The 24,074-nt window shown below is 36.7% G+C and overlaps 1 protein-coding gene across 1 annotated transcript; it reads left to right on the top strand.

Annotated features, from left to right (window-relative positions):
• Positions 1-9,624: 9,624 nt before the first annotated feature.
• Positions 9,625-23,677, top strand: LOC147732662 (uncharacterized). The gene is made up of 2 exons (XM_086958845.1): positions 9,625-9,729; positions 15,645-23,677. Exon 2 carries the CDS (start codon positions 15,684-15,686, stop codon positions 22,140-22,142), a length of 6,459 nt encoding a protein of 2,152 aa, XP_086814971.1. The 5' UTR covers positions 9,625-9,729; positions 15,645-15,683; the 3' UTR covers positions 22,143-23,677.
• Positions 23,678-24,074: the final 397 nt, after the last annotated feature.

Consider the following 24,074-nt stretch of genomic DNA (forward strand, 5'->3'; position numbering starts at 1 on the left):
CACGCTATTACCATCAGAAGTAATCAGCACATCTTCCGGTGGAGGACCTGTATCTCCATCGAGTGCTGAAATGGACTTGAAACCATATCTGGTGAACGTGCACATGAAATGCACAAACTGTGGAAAACTTCTTGTATTCGGAGAGCAAAGCTTTACTCTAATTAAACACAAAATTGAGAGTCATAAATGCTCCAAGAAAAGTTACATTTCTTCACTTTATTTGGATAGTATGACATACTGAAAAATGTCGTAGCAACTTTAAGAAATCAAAAGCATCATAACACTTGTTTCCAAAAAAAAAAAAAAAAAAAGTTCTTTTCAGAACTAACTCTTTCTACCAAAACGTGCTCCAAGAGCATATTATAAGATGTTTTTTTCGCCGCTTACATTTAGTGCGCGACCGGGTGCGCGCACCCACCTATCGCGTACAGGCGTCGAGACACGCATGTGCAGTCATGTGACTTTAAAACAACACTTCCAATTGGTTCTTACTAGTTTCTATTCTGCAATTTACACGGAACACTCCACCCACTTCCGTGGAAAACCAGTTTATCGAAAAACTTTTAAAGCCTCCTCTTATGAAATATTCGACACCGTTCGCAGAGTAGTAAATAGCACTATATACACTCCGTCCCTTAATTATAAGAGACTTATTGCTATGTGAGAACAACTTTTGTTTTCACGCGATAATGTGAAATGCTGAGCCTGTTACATAATTTTCTTTCACATATATGTTATATTCTCCTTCGAGCACTAACACCGTAGAAAATACCACCAATAGCGGTGATATTTTTTACACCGAGAACGGGCGATTTGTATCGCTTAGAGCCCTTACAATTATAAAGTTTTATTTCCTAAGTCTCTGATCTCCAACTGTGCAACGTGACTCCCCTGTGTGTCGTAATAAGGTCCATAAACAAAAACTACAGGGCCAGCATTATACACAAGCACAGAACCACAAAACGACAAGAGCCACCATGTTAATATATATCCTTAATATAATAAACCTCTGAGAATAAATACATATTTCCGTGGCACCCCATAAAAGAAATTTGGCGTCCTCTGACTCTGCTTCATTACCAAACACCCTAACCCCCCGCCCCCCTCACTCTTCACTAAACTCCACACTCCACCCCAGCCGGACCCCCTATTACAAACCCCCAACCTACCCTCCCTGCCCAAGCCCACCATGAACCTCAAACCGCCCCTGGAAAACTTATAAGACACAGGATTACTAAAACTCAAAGAATAGGCAACAGGCAGATAATCTAAATAGTACATAAAGGCACATATTTTTTCCATAATACTATTGAAAAACATGTTCTATTTTTTATAAATCTATCATGCATCTGACCCTCTAGAACCGCTTTCAAAACGTGAACTATAAACCTCTACTTTTCATTTTCACACCATACACTTTCAATTACATTATTTTTTTTTTACAATTCATGTAATGTTACACACCTTTTCTAAAATACACCAGTCCCAGGTTATTTATAAGGATTTATTTTCAGTCTTCATCAGTGACACTTTCTTAACATATAATGAAAATCACTGTAACTTTTTAAACGACAATGCTAACGCGGTAAAAATAACCCTTCATTTGCTTTCCTTTAAGAATGCACACTATCTACCCCACGCATGCGTTTCTTGATCTTTGTATTTGGCAGCGAATACCGACCTTGAATCGGAAGACATGAACAAGAGCTCCATTGTCACATTTAAAACTGAACGTTGCATCTGCTCACACACATATCTTTCACTTAGCTAACATTCACAGAAAACAGCATTGATGTAAAAAAAATTGACCTTGCTTTACAACTAGCTCAAATGACTGCCTTATTTTTTAGCGCATCCTCCACTTCAAGAAAAGCTACTTTTTTGATAACTACTAAGCAATATATAAGTGACTAGACTCCCAGAAAATGTATCAAGTCATTCTGCTCCTCTCCACTGCATAGCCGGCGACCTAATTCTGTGGAGTTGCTATACAGCTGGCAGTGCTGCGCCGTTTCCTTTACCATCTTGGGAAATTCAAAATGGATGTCCCTCCTGCCTTCGCAAACGAGCCGGACCACTTAGAACTATTTTGACAGAGAATGCTTCTGTACTACGGCACCTTACCACTCTCAACTTTGAATACTTCATATCGATTATCATTTCGATATTCGTATTTCACCTGTGTGCAGCCTGTATTTCATTGCCTGAGCTGTGATTTCACGTGGGCCCTGGATTTATGTCTCTGCAATTTGGTACCTCCTGAAGCGAATTACAATCACCTCATGAATCCGTTACTTGATCATGAACAGCTTTGTTACAACGGAGGGTTTATGGCCTTTGCAGCGATACAAGGAGTTCTGGGTCATTGGAATATATTCGCAGCGGCGCAAGATTTCCTAACAGAGAGCTACATCGAAAACCCACCGAGCTGCCCTATGATGGTAAAAGACGCTCCAATAATGACAGATCATGAATGCTCCTTTCATCTTCTCAATTGGATGGCTGACATGTTTTCAGATGATAACAGTGATTTCCTGTTAGAAGCACTTGCTGCATACTTTGCCTACACAATGGACGGTTAACTCTTTCCTAACAGAGAACTACATCGAAAACCCACCGAGCTGCCCTCTGATAATAAAAGAGGCTCCGATTTTAACAGATCATGAGTACTGCTTTACTCTTTTCCATTGGATAGCTGACATACTTTCAAATGATAAAAGTGATTTCCGGTTACAAGCAGAAGCTACCTATTTTGCCTAAACAATGCTTCAATAACTCTTATACAAGCCATTGACGTCCTCATTTCCTTTTGCTTCCCTATATTCTTCACGTTCTTTTCCATATTTTCTTTTGAAGAACAGACCTATTGGCTTTACTAACAGTGGACATTATGATTTCGTGTTGTTTAAATTTTGGTCTTTTATGTGGACTACATTTGTTTCTTCAGCTCCTCGATTTTCAACTTTATTTTTTTACAGTCTAATCTCAACAATTCTATTGCATATCTTATCTAAGGTTATTTCAAACGTACTCGATGCAAAACTCGCTAATATATGCTACATGTACCCTAATTAATGTGTAAATTTTAAACGAGTTTTTTATAACTGTAAACGCCATTTCGCATCTCAACTGCTTATTTCCGCCTCACACGCCTCTGCTCCTTTAATTTTCTATAAAATTATTAATTTAAAATACTTTACAGAAAAATATGTTCTTTCAACAAGATTTCCATTGTTACTTGTACTGTATTTCAAATGCAATACTGCAACCTTCAAAAGATATCTCAATACAGTAGTTGTCCTCAATAGTGATTTGCGCAGCATCCAACAGATTACATACATGCACCTCTCGCCATTTTGTCGCTTTTGGCGCCTTTTTTTCCCCGTACACAGTAACATAACACAAACTTGATAGTGCTTCGCATGTAGACAGCTGATTGATAAAGTAATGATGTATAACCACTTGCATTTTCATATACCGTTCCTAAACTGAAAGGCCAGAGACCTTTTTCCATTTATTAAAATATAATATACTTCCTTATAAGAGTGTACAATGTTTTTTTCCAACTATATTCATTTTTCTTCAACTATAGCGTTTGTATTCCATGTACTACTGACAATACCAATTACTGTGTTTTTTGCAATTTCTGTACTCATATTACATAATGATTTGCCTTTAAAACAGTACATTTCTAAATAAACATTTCAAATATTCACGGTTTCTCTTTTAATCCATAATCTCAACTGAAATGATTTCATATTGAAAAACTATTCATGGGTTCCACATAACCTTAACTGTAGTCACTGAGGACCTTATTTATGAAGACCTTCCGCCGTCGGTGCCTCATTTTTTAAAATGGGAAACAGTGACGCACCGGTGGCGCAACCTTCATAAATAAAGTCCTGAATGTTTTCTTTTCTCGACCTCACTTACTGATACTAGAACCTGCAAGCCAATTACGGCCCGTGAACTCTTTCTTAGTAGGTCGCGCACCGTACAGACAGTTATACCACTGTTAAAAATTTTTTTTTACTGTTACCAAGCACCGCCACAGTTCCGCTTCACTCAGACTTAATCACTGCTCCCACGCTTCTACAGGCCAAACGCTATGCCGTATTTCTCTCCTTATCACCCTTTCATCTCCACAATAACAAACAGTTGTCCGCCTGCCACCACAGAACAGAGTCAGATACAGAGGCACCAAAGAGTGAACCCATCACCAACTGCCATCTCCGGCTGTTTCCATGGTTACACCTCATTCTGCACAATGCTGAAGGCACAGGTCAAAAGTTCATGTCTCAACGTTCTACAACAAATTAAGAAGACTATTTTCCCTCCAGAAACACCTGCCAATCCACAGCTCTGTTACATGTCTTGTTTTTTCACACCCAATAGTACTTTTCGTTTAACATAAACATTAACATGCAACATACTGTTCAATCTCCACTTATTACAATCAACCAATCATTTTTATTTTTTTAACCACACCCAGCCTCTTCCTTTTTCTTTATTTAGAAATTCAACTTCTAACTACCATTCCACTTCCAGAACCGATCGGAGGACGACTACAAATCCCTTGAAAATGAAGGTCTGGCTTATAGGACACAGTTATATTCACTGGAGTGAAAAATATGCAGTAAGCAGACGAATTTGCAACCTCGGCTTACCAAATGTACACATAACATGGATTGCCAAAAGAGGATTGAAATGTCACCAATTGATTCCATTGGTGAAAACTTTTATGCATCTCCCAGAACCAGACCTTATAATTGTGCACTGTGGTGGGAACGATCTAGGCACAATCACTGGGGTAGGTCTGGAAATGCTTCTAAAAGACACCTTTCGACAATTGATGACACTTTTTCCTCGATCTGCCTTGGTATATTCCAATATATGCCAAAGACAGAAATGGAATTGGTCCAATCAACATTGTGCACAATTTGAGAAAGCAAGGAGACATGTAAATAAATCTGTTTCTGCGTTCCTCAGAGATTATAGCATGGGTTCTATTTACCACAACAACTTGCGATACCACATGCAAGACGTCTATAGGAGAGACGGTGTTCATTTCACGAATGAGGGAAACAGAATCTTCCTCTGCAACATCAGGCTCTGCATCGGTACTTACTTATAAATGCAGAAAACACTCAATTAACACAATTGCTCTTTTCAGAGCCACCTTATATCTAAGCACTCAAACTTCTGATTTATCTCCATTTTCACACTCTTGTAAATAGGTGTGCGCGACCGGGTGCGCGCACCCCGTATTTTTTTTCGGGAAAAAATTATATCTTTTTGCGTTTAAGGGCCTTACTGCACACCCGAGAAAAGCTACGCAGCAAAACAATCTCTACCTTCTCCCCTTTCCATGTTTCAACGCTTTGAAATGAACAATATATTTACTCGCAGTGACAAAATGGCGAACAAAACTTCCTGATTTCCTTCGAATCGAACGTTAACAGACGTCACGTTGCAAAAAAAAAATCCGCTCACGCGCAGCCGCTTGAGTGCGCGCACGCGTGCTCGCCTATAGATATATAATTGACTTTAACTTTAATTTTCTCAACAACTACTGAACGGATTTACACCAGTCCAAAAAAAGCATAATCTGCGAACCGGACTCTACAGTTTTGCCAAATTTCTTATAAATCCATTCAGCCGTTCGACCTGTAGCGGAGTCTAAAGGTCCTATTTAAAATAACATGCAGAAAACACGTTTTGGTACCCCCCTTATATCTCAGCCCCCACTTGACCAATCCCCCCCAAATTTTCAGAGAAGGAGTGCAGCGGACCGAGCCATCTTCTTTGAGAAATTCGCTAAGATTCTTCAACCAGGGCCAAAGTTATTCCAAATAGAATGTTGAGGATTTCCTATGGAAAACAATCCTAACTATAACTACCTACTGGCGACCGCCAGTAGGTAATATATATATATATATATATATATATATATATATATATATATATATATATCCAATACCAAATAACTTGCCGCACTCGCCTTGGTTAAGTTGCAGTTTCTTTATTCAAAACGTGACAAAACGTCACGTTTTGAATAAAGAAACTGCAACTTAACCAAGGCGAGTGCGGCGAGTTATTTGGTATCGGATACAAATCTGGGACACTGCCCTGGTCCCGTCGCTGGCACCGGCTGTAAAGTGCTCCCGCTGCGACAGGACAATTTGTATGCAATATATATATATATATATATATATATATATATATATATATATATATATATATATATATATATATATATATATTACCTACTGGCGGTCGCCAGTAGGTAGTTATAGTTAGGATAATTTTCAATGTTAAATCTCAACATTCTATTTTGAATAACTTTGGCGCCGGTTGACGAATCTGCCTGAAATTTTCAGGAAAATGGTCTCATGGCGGTCCGGTCCTTCCCTGAAAGTTTGGGGGGGATTCGTCAAGCGGGGGCCGAGATAAAAGGGGGGTCCCAAAACGCGTTTTCCCCATGTTAATTTCCATAGGGCGGTCGATTTCACTTTTAGCCCGAACGGCTGAATGGATTTCCACCAAACTTGGCAAAATTGTAGGGACTGGTAGCCCGATGTGCCTTTGCTATGTCTCAAGATATGTGCTTCAGTGGATTTTGAGAAATTAACGTTCAAAAAAATATATATATCTATAGGCGCTCTCCGGTGCGCGCACCCGGGAGCGCACCGGGCGCGACACGCGACTTGCGCGCAGAAAGCTGGTTGGCTCTCAGTTGTCTGTAAACATTCTAAACAGTCCGGAGCGGCCGCCATCTTGTCTATCGGTAAAATCTAGTCATAAGAGGTGGCAAAAACAAAGGGTGGAATTGACCATAAGGGGGCAGGGTAGACCCCCCCTGACCCCCTAGGTTTGATATGGGGGCCATTAAAGGGCCCCGCGGGGCCTCAAAAAATTTTTTTTTTTTTTCGATTTTCGCGGGGGAAGCGCCTGGTGCGCGCACCGGGGAGCGTATCGGGGAGGGTACTATGGAAAAATAATCACTTCAAAAATTGTATGTTTATGAATTGTTTTTTTTTTTATTTTTTTATTTTATGTAAGTACCTACATGTAGGTACTAATGAAGAGACTTAAATTTAATGTTCACCATCTTCTTTGTAGACATCTTGCATGTTGTTATTGTATTTTTTGTGGTATATGGAATTCATAATATAGTCTGTCTGGAAAGGAGAAACAGATCTTTTAAGCACTCCCTGAGAATTTCTAGGGGATCATGAGTAGTCTGTCCTGTTCACTTATGAAAATGAGGTGTAAAATATTCATATGAGATAATATAGTGGGAGAAAGGTAGTAACTATGAGTAAACTTACTATGTAACAGAAAAATAGTTGAACAGTATACTATAAGTCTCACTTTATATTTTAAACATTTTTGGTAATACTTCATGAATTACATATAAAAAAGAATATTGTCTGAAACAATTGAAATTATTAAAGATAAATTTATTCCTCTGATTCTTTTTCATAATTTAATAAAATTTCTAACATAATATTGTCCGGAATTTCCTCATAATTATATGTACATGATTCAATTTCTTCCAAACATTCTATAAACTGTTCATCCAAAGAGTCATCCATGAAATCAACTTCTTTTTTTTCATCTTCTGGTTTTTCCACCTTTACTTTGATAGAAGTATCATTTGCCTTATTTTCTCCTTCCATTTTCTTTCTGAAAATTGCATACAAATTAACTATATTAGTAGAGCTAGTATACCAGAGAAGCCTAACTCAATCCATAACTATTACAGAGAAGTCTATCTCTATCTCTAACTATTAAAGAGGGATAGCATATCACTAACAGAATATTTTTTAAGAAATAAACTTAACGTGTACAATATACTTCCATAATTAGAAGTTACCTTAGAGAAATTAGTTGAAGTTGTCAGTGAAATTTGTTTTCAAGTGTACTTCAGGAAGCAGTAGTCAAAATGGCTGTGTTTCCCTCTCTTCTTTTATATATATTGTTGTACTTAACCAATCAAACGTCAGGAAATAATCGTAGAAAATGAGAGATACTTTTTAATTGGTTGTAAATTCTAACATTACAAGTGTGTTTTTGTCATGTAATTTACCTCAGGATATTTAGACAGGCCTGTAGCCTAAATGTCTCAATGGAATTTCACCAAATTTGGGCAAATGGTAGGGACTGCTATGTAGTAGGGCGTATTCTATATTTGATGAAAGTGTCTCCATTGGGTTTTCCGTAAATTACTTTCCCACCTTTTTTTAACGAGCGCTTACTGGTGCGCGCTCCTGTACGCGCACTGGCAGCGTTACGGGAGTCCTCCATTTTGTGTTTCGGAACAATCGAGACACAAGATGGAGGGTAAACAATGTTCGGAATGGATAGAAGGGGGAACTGTAGAGACTTCTTGACCCTCTAGGTTTTCTGAGGGGGGCTTAGGAGGCTCATAAACGTGAAAAAAAAAAAAATTCTTTAATTTTTCGCGGGGGTAGCGCCTGGTGCGCGCACCTGTAAGCGTACCGGAAAGCGTACTTTGGTGAAAAATAGTGAAAAAAGTTAGAAAAAAATAAACGCTTTGAATGATCAGAGTTAGGGTAGCTCTGAAAAGAGCTTTTGGGTTCTGTGGTTGATTTAGGTACCTACAAGTAGGTTCCAATACACATTCTTAAATTCAGGAGGAATATTCTATTCCCCTCATCTGAGAAGTGCACTCCATCTCCTCTGTAGATGTCTTGCATGTTGTAACGCAAGTTATTATTGTATAATGAACCCATTCCATAGTCTCTCATGTAAGCAGAAACAGATTTATTTACATGTTTCCGTGCTTTCTCAAATTGTGGACCAAATTGGTTGGACCAGTTCCATTTCTGTCTTTGGCATATATTGGAATATACCAAGGCAGTGTGGGGAAAAAGTATCATCAATTGATGAAAGGTGTCCTTTAATAGCATTTCCAGACCTACCCCAGTTAATGTGCCTAGATCGTTTCCACCACAGTGCACAATTATAAGGTCAGGTTCTGGCAGATGCAAAAAGGTTTTCACCAATGGTATCAATTGGTGACATTTTAATCCTCTGTGGCCAATCCACTTGATTTCCACATTTGATAAATCAAGGTTATGAAAATTTCTGCTAGCTGCATACCTTTGAGCCCAGTGGATGTAGCTATGTCCAATAACCCAAACAGAGTACATGATGTGAGAAGGTTCTGGTCCAGTCAGATGAAGTGTGGGAATGAAATGGCAGTTGGAACAGTAGGAGTTCACAAAAAAATAATTGTGGAGTTTCTGTGCTCTTGAATCACTAGCAATGATTGGTGGATTCAGATAGTTGAAAACTGAAAGTTAGGGTGTATGGTTATGTTGTGTGAAAGAAGCAATTTGAATGGTTTAAAAAAAGTCACCAAAAGCAAAAATACCCTGTATAGGCTGCTGTATTGACAGGTCAAACATCCTTGCTGAGTTAATTTGCAACATTGTAAGATAAACTTTTGAACCTTACAGTTCAGTTAGGAGGGAGTTGCTATGGTAACAGATAGAAAGGTTTGAGAGGGGGATGGGTGTTGGTTTGAAAATAGTGAGGGAAGAGTTTTCATTGGTTGAATTAAGGCATATGTGTACAAAGATAGAGATTTTCTATGCCAGTCTTGGTTTCAGTGTATTGAGAGCACACCTTCTCCTCTGCTAAAGAAAAATTGGTGTGTGTGTCTGACACTGTTTTCAATCTCCAAAAGCATTTCTAAAGGTAAGTAATGATTCATTTAATTTAGATAGAGATTTATTTTCTCTATGGAGAATATTTGGAAGCAGATAGTTATGTTTTAGAAGTGAAATTGTATGTTAGTATATAAGTCCTGCGCAGTGTTTTTTACATGTTATTTAAAAATCGATTTTGGGTGCAAATGAATGGTATTTTTATTTGGCCTTTTTTATGATTGCCATGTGCAGTTGATGCATGACTTTAAACATGGGTAATAAGTGATGCACTGGTGGCGCCAGGCTTTTATAAATGAGGCCCTGACTTTGTTTGATGATATTGAGTGGTTGTAGTTAGGTTCTGTGCAGTGTTTCTTACATGTTATTGAAAAATCGATTTTTGGGTGCAATTGATTGGTATATGTATTTGGCCCTTATTTATGAATGCCATGTGCAGCTGATGCATGACTTTAAACATGGGTAATAAGTGACGCACTGGTGGCGCAAGGCTTTCATAAATAAGGCCCTGACTTTGTTTGATGATATTGAGTGGTTGTACTTAGGTTCTGTGCAGTGTTCCTTACATGTTATTCAAAAATCGATTTTTGGGTGCAATTGATTGGTATATGTATTTGGCCCTTATTTATGAATGCCATGTGCAGCTGATGCATGACTTTAAACATGGGTAATAAGTGACGCACTGGTGGCGCAAGGCTTTCATAAATAAGGCCCTGACTTTGTTTGATGATATTGAGTGGTTGTACTTAGGTTCTGTGCAGTGTTCCTTACATGTTATTCAAAAATCGATTTTTGGGTGCAATTGATTAGTATATGTATTTGGCCCTTATTTATGATTGCCATGTGAAACTGATGCATGATTTTAAACATGGGTAATAAGTGACGCACTGGTGGCGCAAGGCTTTCATAAATAAGGCCCTGACTTTGTTTGATGATATTGATTGGTTGTACTTAGGTTCTGCGCCGTGTTTCTTACATGTTATTGAAAAATCGATTTTTGGGTGCAATTGATTAGTATATGTATTTTGCCCTAATTTATGATTGCCATGTGCAACTGATGCATGACTTTAAACATGGGTAATAAGTGACGCACTGGTGGCGCAAGGCTTTCATAAATAAGGCCTGACTTTGTTTGATGATATTGAGTGGTTGTACTTAGGTTCTGTGCAGTGTTCCTTACATGTTATTCAAAAATCGATTTTTGGGTGCAATTGATTGGTATATGTATTTGGCCCTTATTTATGATTGCCATGTGCAGCTGATGCATGACTTTAAACATGGGTAATAAGTGACGCACTGGTGGCGCAAGGCTTTCATAAATAAGGCTCTGACTTTGTTTGATGATATTGATTGGTTGTACATAGGTTCTGTGCAGTGTTCCTTACATGTTATTCAAAAATCGATTTTTGGGTGCAATTGATTGGTATATGTATTTGGCCCTTATTTATGATTGCCATGTGCAACTGATGCATGACTTTAAACATGGGTAATAAGTGACGCACTGGTGGCGCAAGGCTTTCATAAATAAGGCCTGACTTTGTTTGATGATATTGAGTGGTTGTACTTAGGTTCTGTGCAGTGTTCCTTACATGTTATTCAAAAATCGATTTTTGGGTGCAATTGATTGGTATATGTATTTGGCCCTTATTTATGATTGCCATGTGAAACTGATGCATGATTTTAAACATGGGTAATAAGTGACGCACTGGTGGCGCAAGGCTTTCATAAATAAGGCCCTGACTTTGTTTGATGATATTGAGTGGTTGTACTTAGGTTTTGCGCAGTGTTTCTTACATGTTATTCAAAAATCGATTTTTGGGTGCAATTGATTGGTATATGTATTTGGCCCTTATTTATGATTGCCATGTGCAACTGATGCATGACTTTAAACATGGGTAATAAGTGACGCACTGGTGGCGCAAGGCTTTCATAAATAAGGCCTGACTTTGTTTGATGATATTGAGTGGTTGTACTTAGGTTCTGTGCAGTGTTCCTTACATGTTATTCAAAAATCGATTTTTGGGTGCAATTGATTGGTATATGTATTTTGCCCTAATTTATGATTGCCATGTGCAGCTGATGCATGACTTTAAACATGGGTAATACGTGACGCACTGGTGGCGCAAGGCTTTCATAAATAAGGCCTGACTTTGTTTGATGATATTGAGTGGTTGTACTTAGGTTCTGTGCAGTGTTCCTTACATGTTATTCAAAAATCGATTTTTGGGTGCAATTGATTGGTATATGTATTTGGCCCTTATTTATGATTGCCATGTGCAACTGATGCATGACTTTAAACATGGGTAATAAGTGACGCACTGGTGGCGCAAGGCTTTCATAAATAAGGCCTGACTTTGTTTGATGATATTGAGTGGTTGTACTTAGGTTCTGTGCAGTGTTCCTTACATGTTATTCAAAAATCGATTTTTGGGTGCAATTGATTGGTATATGTATTTGGCCCTTATTTATGATTGCCATGTGAAACTGATGCATGATTTTAAACATGGGTAATAAGTGACGCACTGGTGGCGCAAGGCTTTCATAAATAAGGCCCTGACTTTGTTTGATGATATTGATTGGTTGTACTTAGGTTCTGCGCAGTGTTTCTTACATGTTATTCAAAAATCGATTTTTGGGTGCAATTGATTGGTATATGTATTTGGCCCTTATTTATGATTGCCATGTGAAACTGATGCATGATTTTAAACATGGGTAATAAGTGACGCACTGGTGGCGCAAGGCTTTCATAAATAAGGCCCTGACTTTGTTTGATGATATTGATTGGTTGTACTTAGGTTCTGCGCAGTGTTTCTTACATGTTATTCAAAAATCGATTTTTGGGTGCAATTGATTGGTATATGTATTTGGCCCTTATTTATGATTGCCATGTGCAGCTGATGCATGACTTTAAACATGGGTAATAAGTGACGCACTGGTGGCGCAAGGCTTTCATAAATAAGGCTCTGACTTTGTTTGATGATATTGATTGGTTGTACATAGGTTCTGCACAGTGTTTCTTACATGTTATTCAAAAATCGATTTTTGGGTGCAATTGATTGGTATATGTATTTGGCCCTTATTTATGATTGCCATGTGCAGCTGATGCATGACTTTAAACATGGGTAATAAGTGACGCACTGGTGGCGCAAGGCTTTCATAAATAAGGCCTGACTTTGTTTGATGATATTGAGTGGTTGTACTTAGGTTCTGTGCAGTGTTCCTTACATGTTATTCAAAAATCGATTTTTGGGTGCAATTGATTGGTATATGTATTTGGCCCTTATTTATGATTGCCATGTGAAACTGATGCATGATTTTAAACATGGGTAATAAGTGACGCACTGGTGGCGCAAGGCTTTCATAAATAAGGCCCTGACTTTGTTTGATGATATTGATTGGTTGTACTTAGGTTCTGCGCCGTGTTTCTTACATGTTATTGAAAAATCGATTTTTGGGTGCAATTGATTGGTATATGTATTTTGCCCTAATTTATGATTGCCATGTGCAACTGATGCATGACTTTAAACATGGGTAATAAGTGACGCACTGGTGGCGCAAGGCTTTCATAAATAAGGCCCTGACTTTGTTTGATGATATTGAGTGGTTGTACTTAGGTTCTGCGCCGTGTTTCTTACATGTTATTGAAAAATCGATTTTTGGGTGCAATTGATTGGTATATGTATTTGGCCCTTATTTATGATTGCCATGTGCAGCTGATGCATGACTTTAAACATGGGTAATAAGTGACGCACTGGTGGCGCAAGGCTTTCATAAATAAGGCTCTGACTTTGTTTGATGATATTGATTGGTTGTACATAGGTTCTGCACAGTGTTTCTTACATGTTATTCAAAAATCGATTTTTGGGTGCAATTGATTGGTATATGTATTTGGCCCTTATTTATGATTGCCATGTGCAGCTGATGCATGACTTTAAACATGGATAATAAGTGACGCACTGGTGGCGCAAGGCTTTCATAAATAAGGCCCTGACTTTGTTTGATGATATTGATTGGTTGTACATAGGTTCTGCGCAGTGTTTCTTACATGTTATTCAAAAATCGATTTTTGGGTGCAATTGATTGGTATATGTATTTGGCCCTTATTTATGATTGCCATGTGCAGCTGATGCATGACTTTAAACATGGGTAATACGTGACGCACTGTTGGCGCAAGGCTTTCATAAATAAGGCCCTGACTTTGTTTGATGATATTGAGTGGTTGTACTTAGGTTTTGCGCAGTGTTTCTTACATGTTATTGAAAAATCGATTTTTGGGTGCAATTGATTGGTATATGTATTTGGCCCTTATTTATGATTGCCATGTGCAGCTGATGCATGACTTTAAACATGGGTAATAAGTGACGCACTGGTGGCGCAAGGCTTTCATAAATAAGGCCCTGACTTTGTTTGATGATATTGATTGGTTGTACATAGGTTCTGCGCAGTGTTTCTTACATGTTATTCAAAAATCGATTTTTGGGTGCAATTGATTGGTATATGTATTTTGCCCTAATTTATGATTGCCATGTGCAGCTGATGCATGACTTTAAACATGGGTAATACGTGACGCACTGGTGGCGCAAGGCTTTCATAAATAAGGCCCTGACTTTGTTTGATGATATTGATTGGTTGTACATAGGTTCTGCGCAGTGTTTCTTACATGTTATTCAAAAATCGATTTTTGGGTGCAATTGATTGGTATATGTATTTTGCCCTTATTTATGATTGCCATGTGCAACTGATGCATGACTCTAAACATGGGTAATAATTGACGCACTGGTGGCGCAAGGCTTTCATAAATAAGGCCCTGACTTTGTTTGATGATATTGAGTGGTTGTACTTAGGTTCAGCGCCGTGTTTCTTACATGTTATTGAAAAATCGATTTTTGGGTGCAATTGATTGGTATATGTATTTGGCCCTTATTTATGATTGCCATGTGCAACTGATGCATGATTTTAAACATGGGTAATAAGTGACCCACTGGTGGCGCAAGGCTTTCATAAATAAGGCCCTGACTTTGTTTGATGATATTGAGTGGTTGTACTTAGGTTCTGCGCCGTGTTTCTTACATGTTATTGAAAAATCGATTTTTGGGTGCAATTGATTGGTATATGTATTTGGCCCTTATTTATGATTGCCATGTGCAGCTGATGCATGACTTTAAACATGGGTAATAAGTGACGCACTGGTGGCGCAAGGCTTTCATAAATAAGGCCCTGACTTTGTTTGATGATATTGATTGGTTGTACATAGGTTCTGCGCCGTGTTTCTTACATGTTATTGAAAAATCGATTTTTGGGTGCAATTGATTGGTATATGTATTTGGCCCTTATTTATGATTGCCATGTGCAACTGATGCATGACTTTAAACATGGGTAATAAGTGACACACTGGTGGCGCAAGGCTTTCATAAATAAGGCCCTGACTTTGTTTGATGATATTGATTGGTTGTACATAGGTTCTGCACAGTGTTTCTTACATGTTATTCAAAAATCGATTTTTGGGTGCAATTGATTGGTATATGTATTTGGCCCTTATTTATGATTGCCATGTGCAGCCGATGCAAAACTTTAAACATGGGTAATAAGTGACGCACTGGTGGCGCAAGGCCTTTATAAATCAGACCCTGACTTTGTTTGATGATATTGAGTGGTTGTACTTAGGTTTTGCGCAGTGTTTCTTACATGTTATTGAAAAATCGATTTTTGGGTGCAATTGATTGGTATTTGCATTTGGCCCTTATTTATGAATGCCATGTGCAGCTGATGCTTGACTTTAAACATGGGTAATAAGTGACGCACTGGTGGCGCAAGGCCTTTAAAAATAAAGCCATGAGTTGCTATTGTATAAACTTAAATATGTTGCAATTTATTGTTTATATTGTTTGCTTTTTAACATTACTTTGTTGTTTGCTAATAGTGGTCTTTCATGTGTTTTTTTAACAGAACAACAGATTCAAATCAACTTCTGAAAAGGAAGCAAAAATGCCTTCAAGGCAAAGAAATATCAAAAATACCATACGGAAAAGGAGAACATCAACAACAGAGTTTATGGAATCCTCTTCAACAACTACTTCAAAAAACACCAGAAAAGCTTCTGGTAAGCCAATTAAGTCTTTTCTTCGCAACATATGTCGTAGGAAAAAAAATGAAATTGCTAATGTGAATATACAGAAAAAGTCAACAAATCTAAAAAGGAAAGAGAAGCCCACAAAAAATGTTTCCATTGGACCAGGAGAGAAGAGAATGGTTAGCAATAGAAGGGTAAATGTTTTTAGGGACATTCGTAGGCGAATGTTTCGCAATAGGGTAGTTTTAAATTTGCTAAAAAATGAAAAGAAAAGTAAACTAAAAGCTGCTTTTTACAAGAAAAAGAAAAGTGTAGAAAAGATTGTTGATCAGGCTTTTGAAGTTAAGAAAAAATTATTTATTTTAATAATCAATAGAATTAGGATACTTAATAAGGCAATGGATGTTTTCAAATCGAACAGTAGATGGAAAAGAATTATTAATCGGAGTAATTTTTGTGAAGTATTTTCTGGTGAATGGATGCATAGTTCAAGTTCTGAGCCTTTTTTTAATGAGGAGAGTTACTTTCAGGAAAATGATTTGGTGCATGCAGTTGACACCAGTGGTCGTGCATATGAGGTGAAAGATAGTTGTGTGATGGAAAAAGAGAAACTTGTATCTAGAGATGCAGAAGAGGTCTTAGCTGATGAAGTTTTAGGGAGACGTACTAAGGGTCCAGTGTACACATGGAAATGCAGTAGTATTTGTAGTGTGCGACAGGAATCAATTGATTTGCTTCGAAATTTCTTACGTACATATAGTAAAAAAAGTCTCAAACAAAAAATGAAGATCCTGCAAGAGTTAGATCCTTGCAGAGTGAGAGAAAGCACAGGTTTGCAAGGGCATTCACTAGCATGTCTTTCTAGAAAAGTTTGTCGGAGTGTTTTTCATCATTTTAGGATGTTAGCAGTGCATCATAATAACGTAAGGAAATTAGTGAGGAAGTTGTATTATGCAAAAAGTCCTGCACTTAAGCTTAAACAGTTAAATAGTGCTCTTTTGCATGGATCTGAAGTGGATGTGAAGACTATTTGTGAAGAAATTGAGTTTTGTTATTTTGGGAACAAAGAGGACAGTGTAGAAATAGATATAGTAATGGATGGTAATGCAGAAGATAATGGACAAATTTCAAGTATTGAAAAGTTTGATGAGGAAATTATCAAGTTTAAGGTGAAATCAAGTGAGAGGCCTAATGTAACTTGTGTGTGTTGTCGACGGACTCATTATAAAATTCAGACTAGGTTAGTTGATTTATATGCAAAAAGTGAATTGGAAAATAATAGTGAATGGGAGGATTTTGTAAGTTATTTGTTGGTGGAGAATTCTTTTGATTTGAGTTTGGATCAGCGTATTTGCACTTATTGTTTGAAAAAATTAAATGAAAATAGAATGCCTGCAAGAGCAGTTTATAATAATCTTCAGTTGATAGATATTCCTTCTGAATTGATGGATCTAAATACTTATGAATCTATTTTGATTCAATGTGTCCATCCTTTTCAGGCTATTGTTCGCATGGAGCCTAAGACAGGGAAATTGCCTCCATCAGATTTACTGAGAGGATTAAAGGGAAGAGTTGTTTATTTGCCTCTAGATGTAAAGAAAAATATTAATACAATTGGTGTAGAAAGAGTAGAAGAAGATCCTTTAGTTATTCTAGTTAATGGGGTTCCAACAAAGAGTAAGAAAATTTGGCAAGATTTAGTGGATGTTAAAAAAGTCAAGAAGGCAACGTTGTATTTAGTTAAAAACAATGAGTACTACAAACATGTAAGTGTTGGAGTAGAGGAAACAGCTACAGAAGAAGATAGTGATTCTTCAGTTGGTCAAATTGAAAAAGTTGATGTGTCTAGAACTGAAGAAATATATGAACATTATACTGTTCATCCTTTGCATTCCAAAGAAGTAATGGGAAATGCAATTGACTTGTTTCAAATGAAGGCAGCAAAAGGAAGTCCCATTAGTGTATGGGAAGAAAGTTTGGAAGCTCGTTGTTTTCCACAATTATTTCCAACAGGTTGTGGTGGACGATATGATGATCGACCAGTTCAAATTCCTGCAGCTGAATACCGGACTCTAAGATTATATGCAGAAGATCCAAGGTTTCGTCAATGCATTCCATATTTATTTCATCTACTGTTTGAAAGTGATTTGTCTGGGCTTTCTTATGCAGTTAATCATATATTAAAAAGTGGACCTCATTTGCAAAATGTATGTGCAAGGGACTTTATGGAGAAAGTTAATCTGCAAGACAGTATTTTGGAATCTCAGCTAATCAATCTCATGGCATGTCAACGTGGAACCAACGAGTATTGGTTTCGTCGTCATGGAGAATTGAAATGTATGCTAAGAAACTTAGGAACTCCTACATGGTTCCTCACTCTTAGCTGTGCTGAGTATGCCTGGGACGATTTACTTCAATTTCTACGAGAGGCAAATGAAAACATACCAAATATAGAATTGAAAACACCAGGAGAACTGTGTTCTTTAGATCCAGTGAATGTTTGCAGATATTTTAATCATAGATTTGAAGCTATGATGTCTTTTATTACCAACAAAAAAAATCCTCCCCTTGGAGAGGTTTTGGATTTCTTTTGGAGGAAGGAATATCAAGCGAGAGGTGCTCCTCATATACATATGTTGTTGTGGATTAAAGATGCACCCAAATTTGGATCAGATTCAGATGAAACAGTGATGAGTTTCATTGAAGAGTATTCAACATGTGCTGTTCCAAAATCTACTGAAGAAAACAATTTAAGGCAACAAGTTTTACGTTTTCAATCTCATCGTTGTGGAAAGTACTGTCGTCGAAAATTTAAAAACAAGGAAAAGTACTACACGAAATGTCGTTTTGCATTTCCTCGACCAGTGATTTCTAAAGGAAGAGTAAATAATTTGATGTCATCTCTACGACATACTGTGACGAGAAAATCTCCCAAAAACACATATAATTTGAAAAGAAATGAAGAATCTAAGTACATCAACGATTACAACCCAGTGATTTTGTCCATGTGGAATGCTAACATGGATATTCAGTTCGTTGCTGACAACTCTATTGCTGTGGCTCGATATGTGACATCTTACATCACCAAAAAAGAAAAGACAGAACTGAAGGAAATGTGGGAGGACATTTCACATGAAAAGAGTCTAAGCAAGAAATTATACAGTTTCAGTCTGAAGATGTTGTCGCATCGAGAAATTGGAGCATATGAATGTTCTGATCGGTTATCATCAGCAAGTCTCTATGCCAAATCAAGAACAATCATTTGGGTGAGTCTTGGTCTTGCTGCAACACGAAACCGAGTTTTGAAATCTGTACAAGAAATTGAATATTTGGCGGAAAAAGAACCAAACAGTACAGATATTTTGAAGACAAATATGTTGGATACATACTATCCAAATAGAAGTACTCACCTTGAGAACACATGTTTGTATGAAGTTCTTCAAAACTACAGTTATAAGAGGAACATCACAGAAGATATCAATAATGGAAAATATGCACTCATTGGCTATGAAGGATGTCTAGTGAAGCAGAAAAAAGGCCATTTGATTAATCATCGAAAATTGAGTTGTGAAGTTCCAGACAAAAGAGAATTTTACTATTTAGCTCTTTTGCAACTCTTTAAGCCATGGCGTACAGAAGAGGAACTACTTGGAGATTTTCTCTGTTATGAAGACTCTTTTAATGCAACTAAGGATACCATAGAATGTCCTATTTTTCTAAATTATCTGCAAATGTTGAATGAAGAAATGGAGCAAGAAACCACAATTGCTGAAGAGATAGCTAGAAACAGTTCTCAAGATAGTCAGAGTTCTACTTCATTGAGCCAGGATCCACTAGGAGGACCAATTATCCAAAATGAAGCTGCCACTGCCATGGATGAGGTGGAAAGAGCTATGGAACAAGCTCAAGAGGATGGAGTTAACTTAGAAGATTTGGTAACGCAACTAAACATTGAGCAGAAAAAGATATATGATGAAGTCACAGAGCAGATTGAACATGGATTCAGACATGAGAAAAAAGAGTGCTCATGTATATTATTTGACCCTGTCCGACTGTATGTAAGTGGAGAAGCGGGGACAGGAAAAAGTTTTCTAATTAAAGCCGTTGCAAGTTATCTGCAGAAAAGGACTGATTCACCACTGTCTTGTGTTGTAACTGCTCCAACTGGTCTGGCAGCACATAACATTAAAGGGATTACTCTACATCGTTTATTGATGCTGCCAGTTGAACATGATAATAAATTGCATTACAACAAGCTATCTGGAGATGCGTGTTCTGAAGTTTCAAGAGTCTTGAAGAAAATGAAACTTCTTATCATAGATGAAGTAAGCATGGTCTCAAATCTAATGCTTGCTTTTGTGCATTTGAGAATGCAAGAAATTCTTAAAACAGACTATGATGTGTTATTTGGAGGAAAACACATTATTGTTTTTGGAGATCTATTGCAGTTGACTCCAGTAAAAGGACAACCAGTGTTTAAAATGCTCACGCATGAAGATACCAGGAAGTCCCTTGGAAGCATTGGAAATGTTAATATATGGCTAAATTTTAAATATGCTGAACTGCTTCAAAATATGCGACAGGCCAAGGATGAAGATTATAAAAATATTCTACAAGATGTAAGAATTGGAAAAATGACTGAGAAAGGGAAAAAAGCTTTGCATAGTCGATTAATTTCAAATTTGTATGCAAATGAAAACATTCTTCCAGAGAATATTTTTAAAAAAATGACTGAGAAGAAATCTGGGATATGTTTGATGCCAACTCTGCAAGAATGTTCCATCTTCAATCAAAAAATGTTAGACTTAGAAAATGAAGAGATTGTGAAACTGGAAGCAATAGATAAAATAGAGCATATGGGTGCAACAATTGTTTTGTCAGAAAATTTGAAAACTAAATTGCATTCATTGGAGAAAAGTATTTCAAAAACAGCTGGTTTTGAAAAGACTCTGAATGTGTGTTTAAATTGTCGTATCATTTTGAGAAGGAATTTAAATGTTGAAAGCGGTCTGGTAAATGGAGCAATGGGTTATGTTGTTGATTTTGTGAATTACAGAAATAGAGATGGAATTGAATTTTTAAAAATAAAATTTGATGGCATTGAACAAGTACAACAAATAAGTCGTTGTTCTGCTAGATTTTTACTTGTAAAAGACTTATATGTTCGCCGAAAACAGTTTCCTGTTTGTTTGGCGTATGCAGTGACAATTCATAAATCTCAAGGTTTAAGTGTAGATAGTGCATTGGTGAACATTGGAAGATCTGTGTTTAAAGAGGGTATGGCATATGTGGCATTATCTCGAGTCAGAACTTTATCAGGATTGTACTTGATTGCGTGTGATGAGACAAAGATTTCTGCCGATCTAGATTGTGTTAAAGAATACAATAGGTTAAGAAGAGAGTATGCTCCACATTTGCCTCAATATCCTCTGTTTGAAAAACGTGTGGTAGGCCGAAAAAGAAGAAATGAGGATAATTGTAGTGAGGTAGTTGCAAAAAGACAAAAAGTAGAGAAAACTGTAATTGAAAACAGGAAGAAAAAGAATTGTGGAGAAAATGTTGTTGGATTTCAGTTTGAAAACAGTTCTGGTGTCAACTGCTATGCTAATGTAGTGGTTAATGTTGTTTTTTTTCTTAAAAGTTTACAAGAACAGATTGTTGAAAATCGGGATCAAAGATTGTGTGGTTTATTGAATTCTGTGTTTCAGAAATGTAGCAGTGTTACAGCACAAATAGAAAGTGTAACAGAAATTCGAAATATTTTAGATTTGTGTTCTGGTCAAGATAAATTTTCACAGAACATTCAGCAGGATTGTCAGGAATTTTTAATGTATATGTTTGGTGTTTTGGAAGATGAAGGTGTAGATGTAGATAATCTTTTCAGTCTTTCTTATCAATGGCAGCATGACTGCCACAATTGTAGTTTATCAAGTACTACTACAATAGACACTGAAAGATTTATATATTTGACTTTACCAGACTGTAAATCAGTGTCTTTTAAAAATCTAGTTAAAGCAGCAGATCATAATATGGTGTGTACCCAATGTAACTGTACAATGCTGTCCACATTATTTATACAAAGGTATGGGCAGTATATTATTTTAGTTTTCCAACGATGTAGACCTGATGGAACTAAATTGACAACTTCTATCAAAAATTTTGTGGCTTCTCAGTTATCAATTTCTGGAAGGACCTTTACAACTGAAGCTATTATTTATCATGATGGATCTTCGACCACCTCAGGACATTATACATGCTACTTAAAATCTGAAAATGGATGGAGTTACTGCAATGATTCTCATTTAACTTATAAACAACGTTTGCCTTATGACTCTACAAATTCTTATCTAGTGTTTTTAAAACCAAAGTTTTAGTAAAGGGAATTGGCCTTTGAAGACGGGAATAGTTAATAAAAGTTAGTTAGTTAGTTAGTTAATCTAATATTTGAAATTATTTATCTCATGTAGATACTTTAAGTGGATCTCAAAGTAAAAAATACTGATATATCTGACACAAATTGGCCGTGAGGAAAATGTAAGATATGATGTTGTTAGAAGTTGATGAAATCGAAGTTATAGAGCACAGCAGACTTTTTTTCACCAAAAGGACCTTCACTATCTGCAATCTCATGTAGATACTTTAAGTGGATCTCAAAGTAAAAAATACTGATATATCTGACACAAATTGGCCGTGAGGAAAGTGTAACATATGATGTTGTTAGATCTTTTTTCATAGGAAGTCGATGAAATGGAAGTTATAGAGCACAGCAGACTTTTTTCCACCAAAAGGACCTTCACTATCTGCAATTTGGTCTCACGGAAAAGTAAGTGAATCAAAGATTAGTGTACTTATATGAGATGTATGTTTGAATGGGTTTTTTTAAACACAATCTTTTAGATTGTGTTTTTTTTTTCCCGCTGTTATATGATGAAGACTTTGATCTCACTAATTTAAGTGAAATTCAATATATTCTGAGAACAGCAAAAATAAATAATGTAACATATTGTAGAAGTTATTGTGTAGTTTGCATTGTGTAATTTATATTGTGTTCACATTGTCTTATACTCATTTTCTTTTTCACCCTTATTTACCTCTCTTTACTAATTTACACTCTTTTTTCATCGCTGTTTCTTTAGTGCACTTCATTCACAACTTCTTAATCTAATAGGAACTGTCTGCATTTCCTCTGTTCCTTCCACCACTTTTTATCTTTTTCATATTCTCACAGTACCACTGCTTTAGTTTCCTAACCCTCTCTTTCTTTTTCTCCTTTTTTTTTCTTTCGCATCCATTGTACTGTAGTTCACTTAGTTCTTCCTTTTGTCTTTCTGTGTACTTACTCTCTCACTCCTGTTTTATCCATCGTTCTATACTAACTTCATTCCTTTCATCCCTTCACTCTGTTACTTTACTTCACTCACTCTCAATCATCTTCTATTCCTCTTTTTTATTTATAGTTTCTCAATCAGACTTCTCTCCTTTTCACTCATTTTTCTTTTATTTTCTTATCTTTACTGATTTTGATTTGATATCTTACATTCTTTTAGTATCTTATTTACCTTTAGGAATTTGTTCTCTTTCTATTTCTTTTTCCTTTTTTTTTCTCTTTCTACATTACTTTCTTTCTGTTTTTGTATCCTTCACTATTGCATCATTTCTTAGTAAACTTTTGTAGATTTTTAAACCTCATGAACTGTTGTTTCTATTTTATTATATATTTTTAAGAAATTATAACGTGTTTTTTCTTTTATCTTTCATAGATACAAGTTTGCATTGATTATATGGTAAGTGTGTTTACAAAATCTTTTTTGTTATCACCTTTTGTTTTATTTTCACTATTTTTCTGTCACCCTACCGCACCCCTATTTCCTTACTTTGCTTCCCTCACTTATTCTTTTGTTCCATGTTTACTTCCGACCACATTCAATTTCTTTCAGTACTTCTGCCTATGCACACTCCTTCACTTACCTTTTTTACTGGTTCACTTAGTCCCTTTGTGACAGTCCTTCTTTTACTCTCTCTCTTGTTTGTCTCTATTACTCCCCATGTGTTACCCTTATTCACTTACATGTACCCTCTTTCACCCCTTTTTACTTATATTCACTGATATTTACTTTCCCTCAATCACTGCTATTCTTTTCCTCTGATTCCGTCACTACCTGACATTCCCATACTTAACTGTCCTTCTTTTTACTTTCAACATCCATTTACAATCTCCCTTAACCTCTGCTTTAGTCTTCTTCCTATTTCTTCTTTCTTTTGCTCCCTTATTCATTTTTCTTTTCTCAGTTACTTCCTTTTACACT

Source organism: Lissotriton vulgaris, chromosome 2_1 (genome assembly GCF_964263255.1).
Source record: "Lissotriton vulgaris chromosome 2_1, aLisVul1.2, whole genome shotgun sequence".
Taxonomy (NCBI): Eukaryota; Metazoa; Chordata; class Amphibia; order Caudata; family Salamandridae; genus Lissotriton; species Lissotriton vulgaris.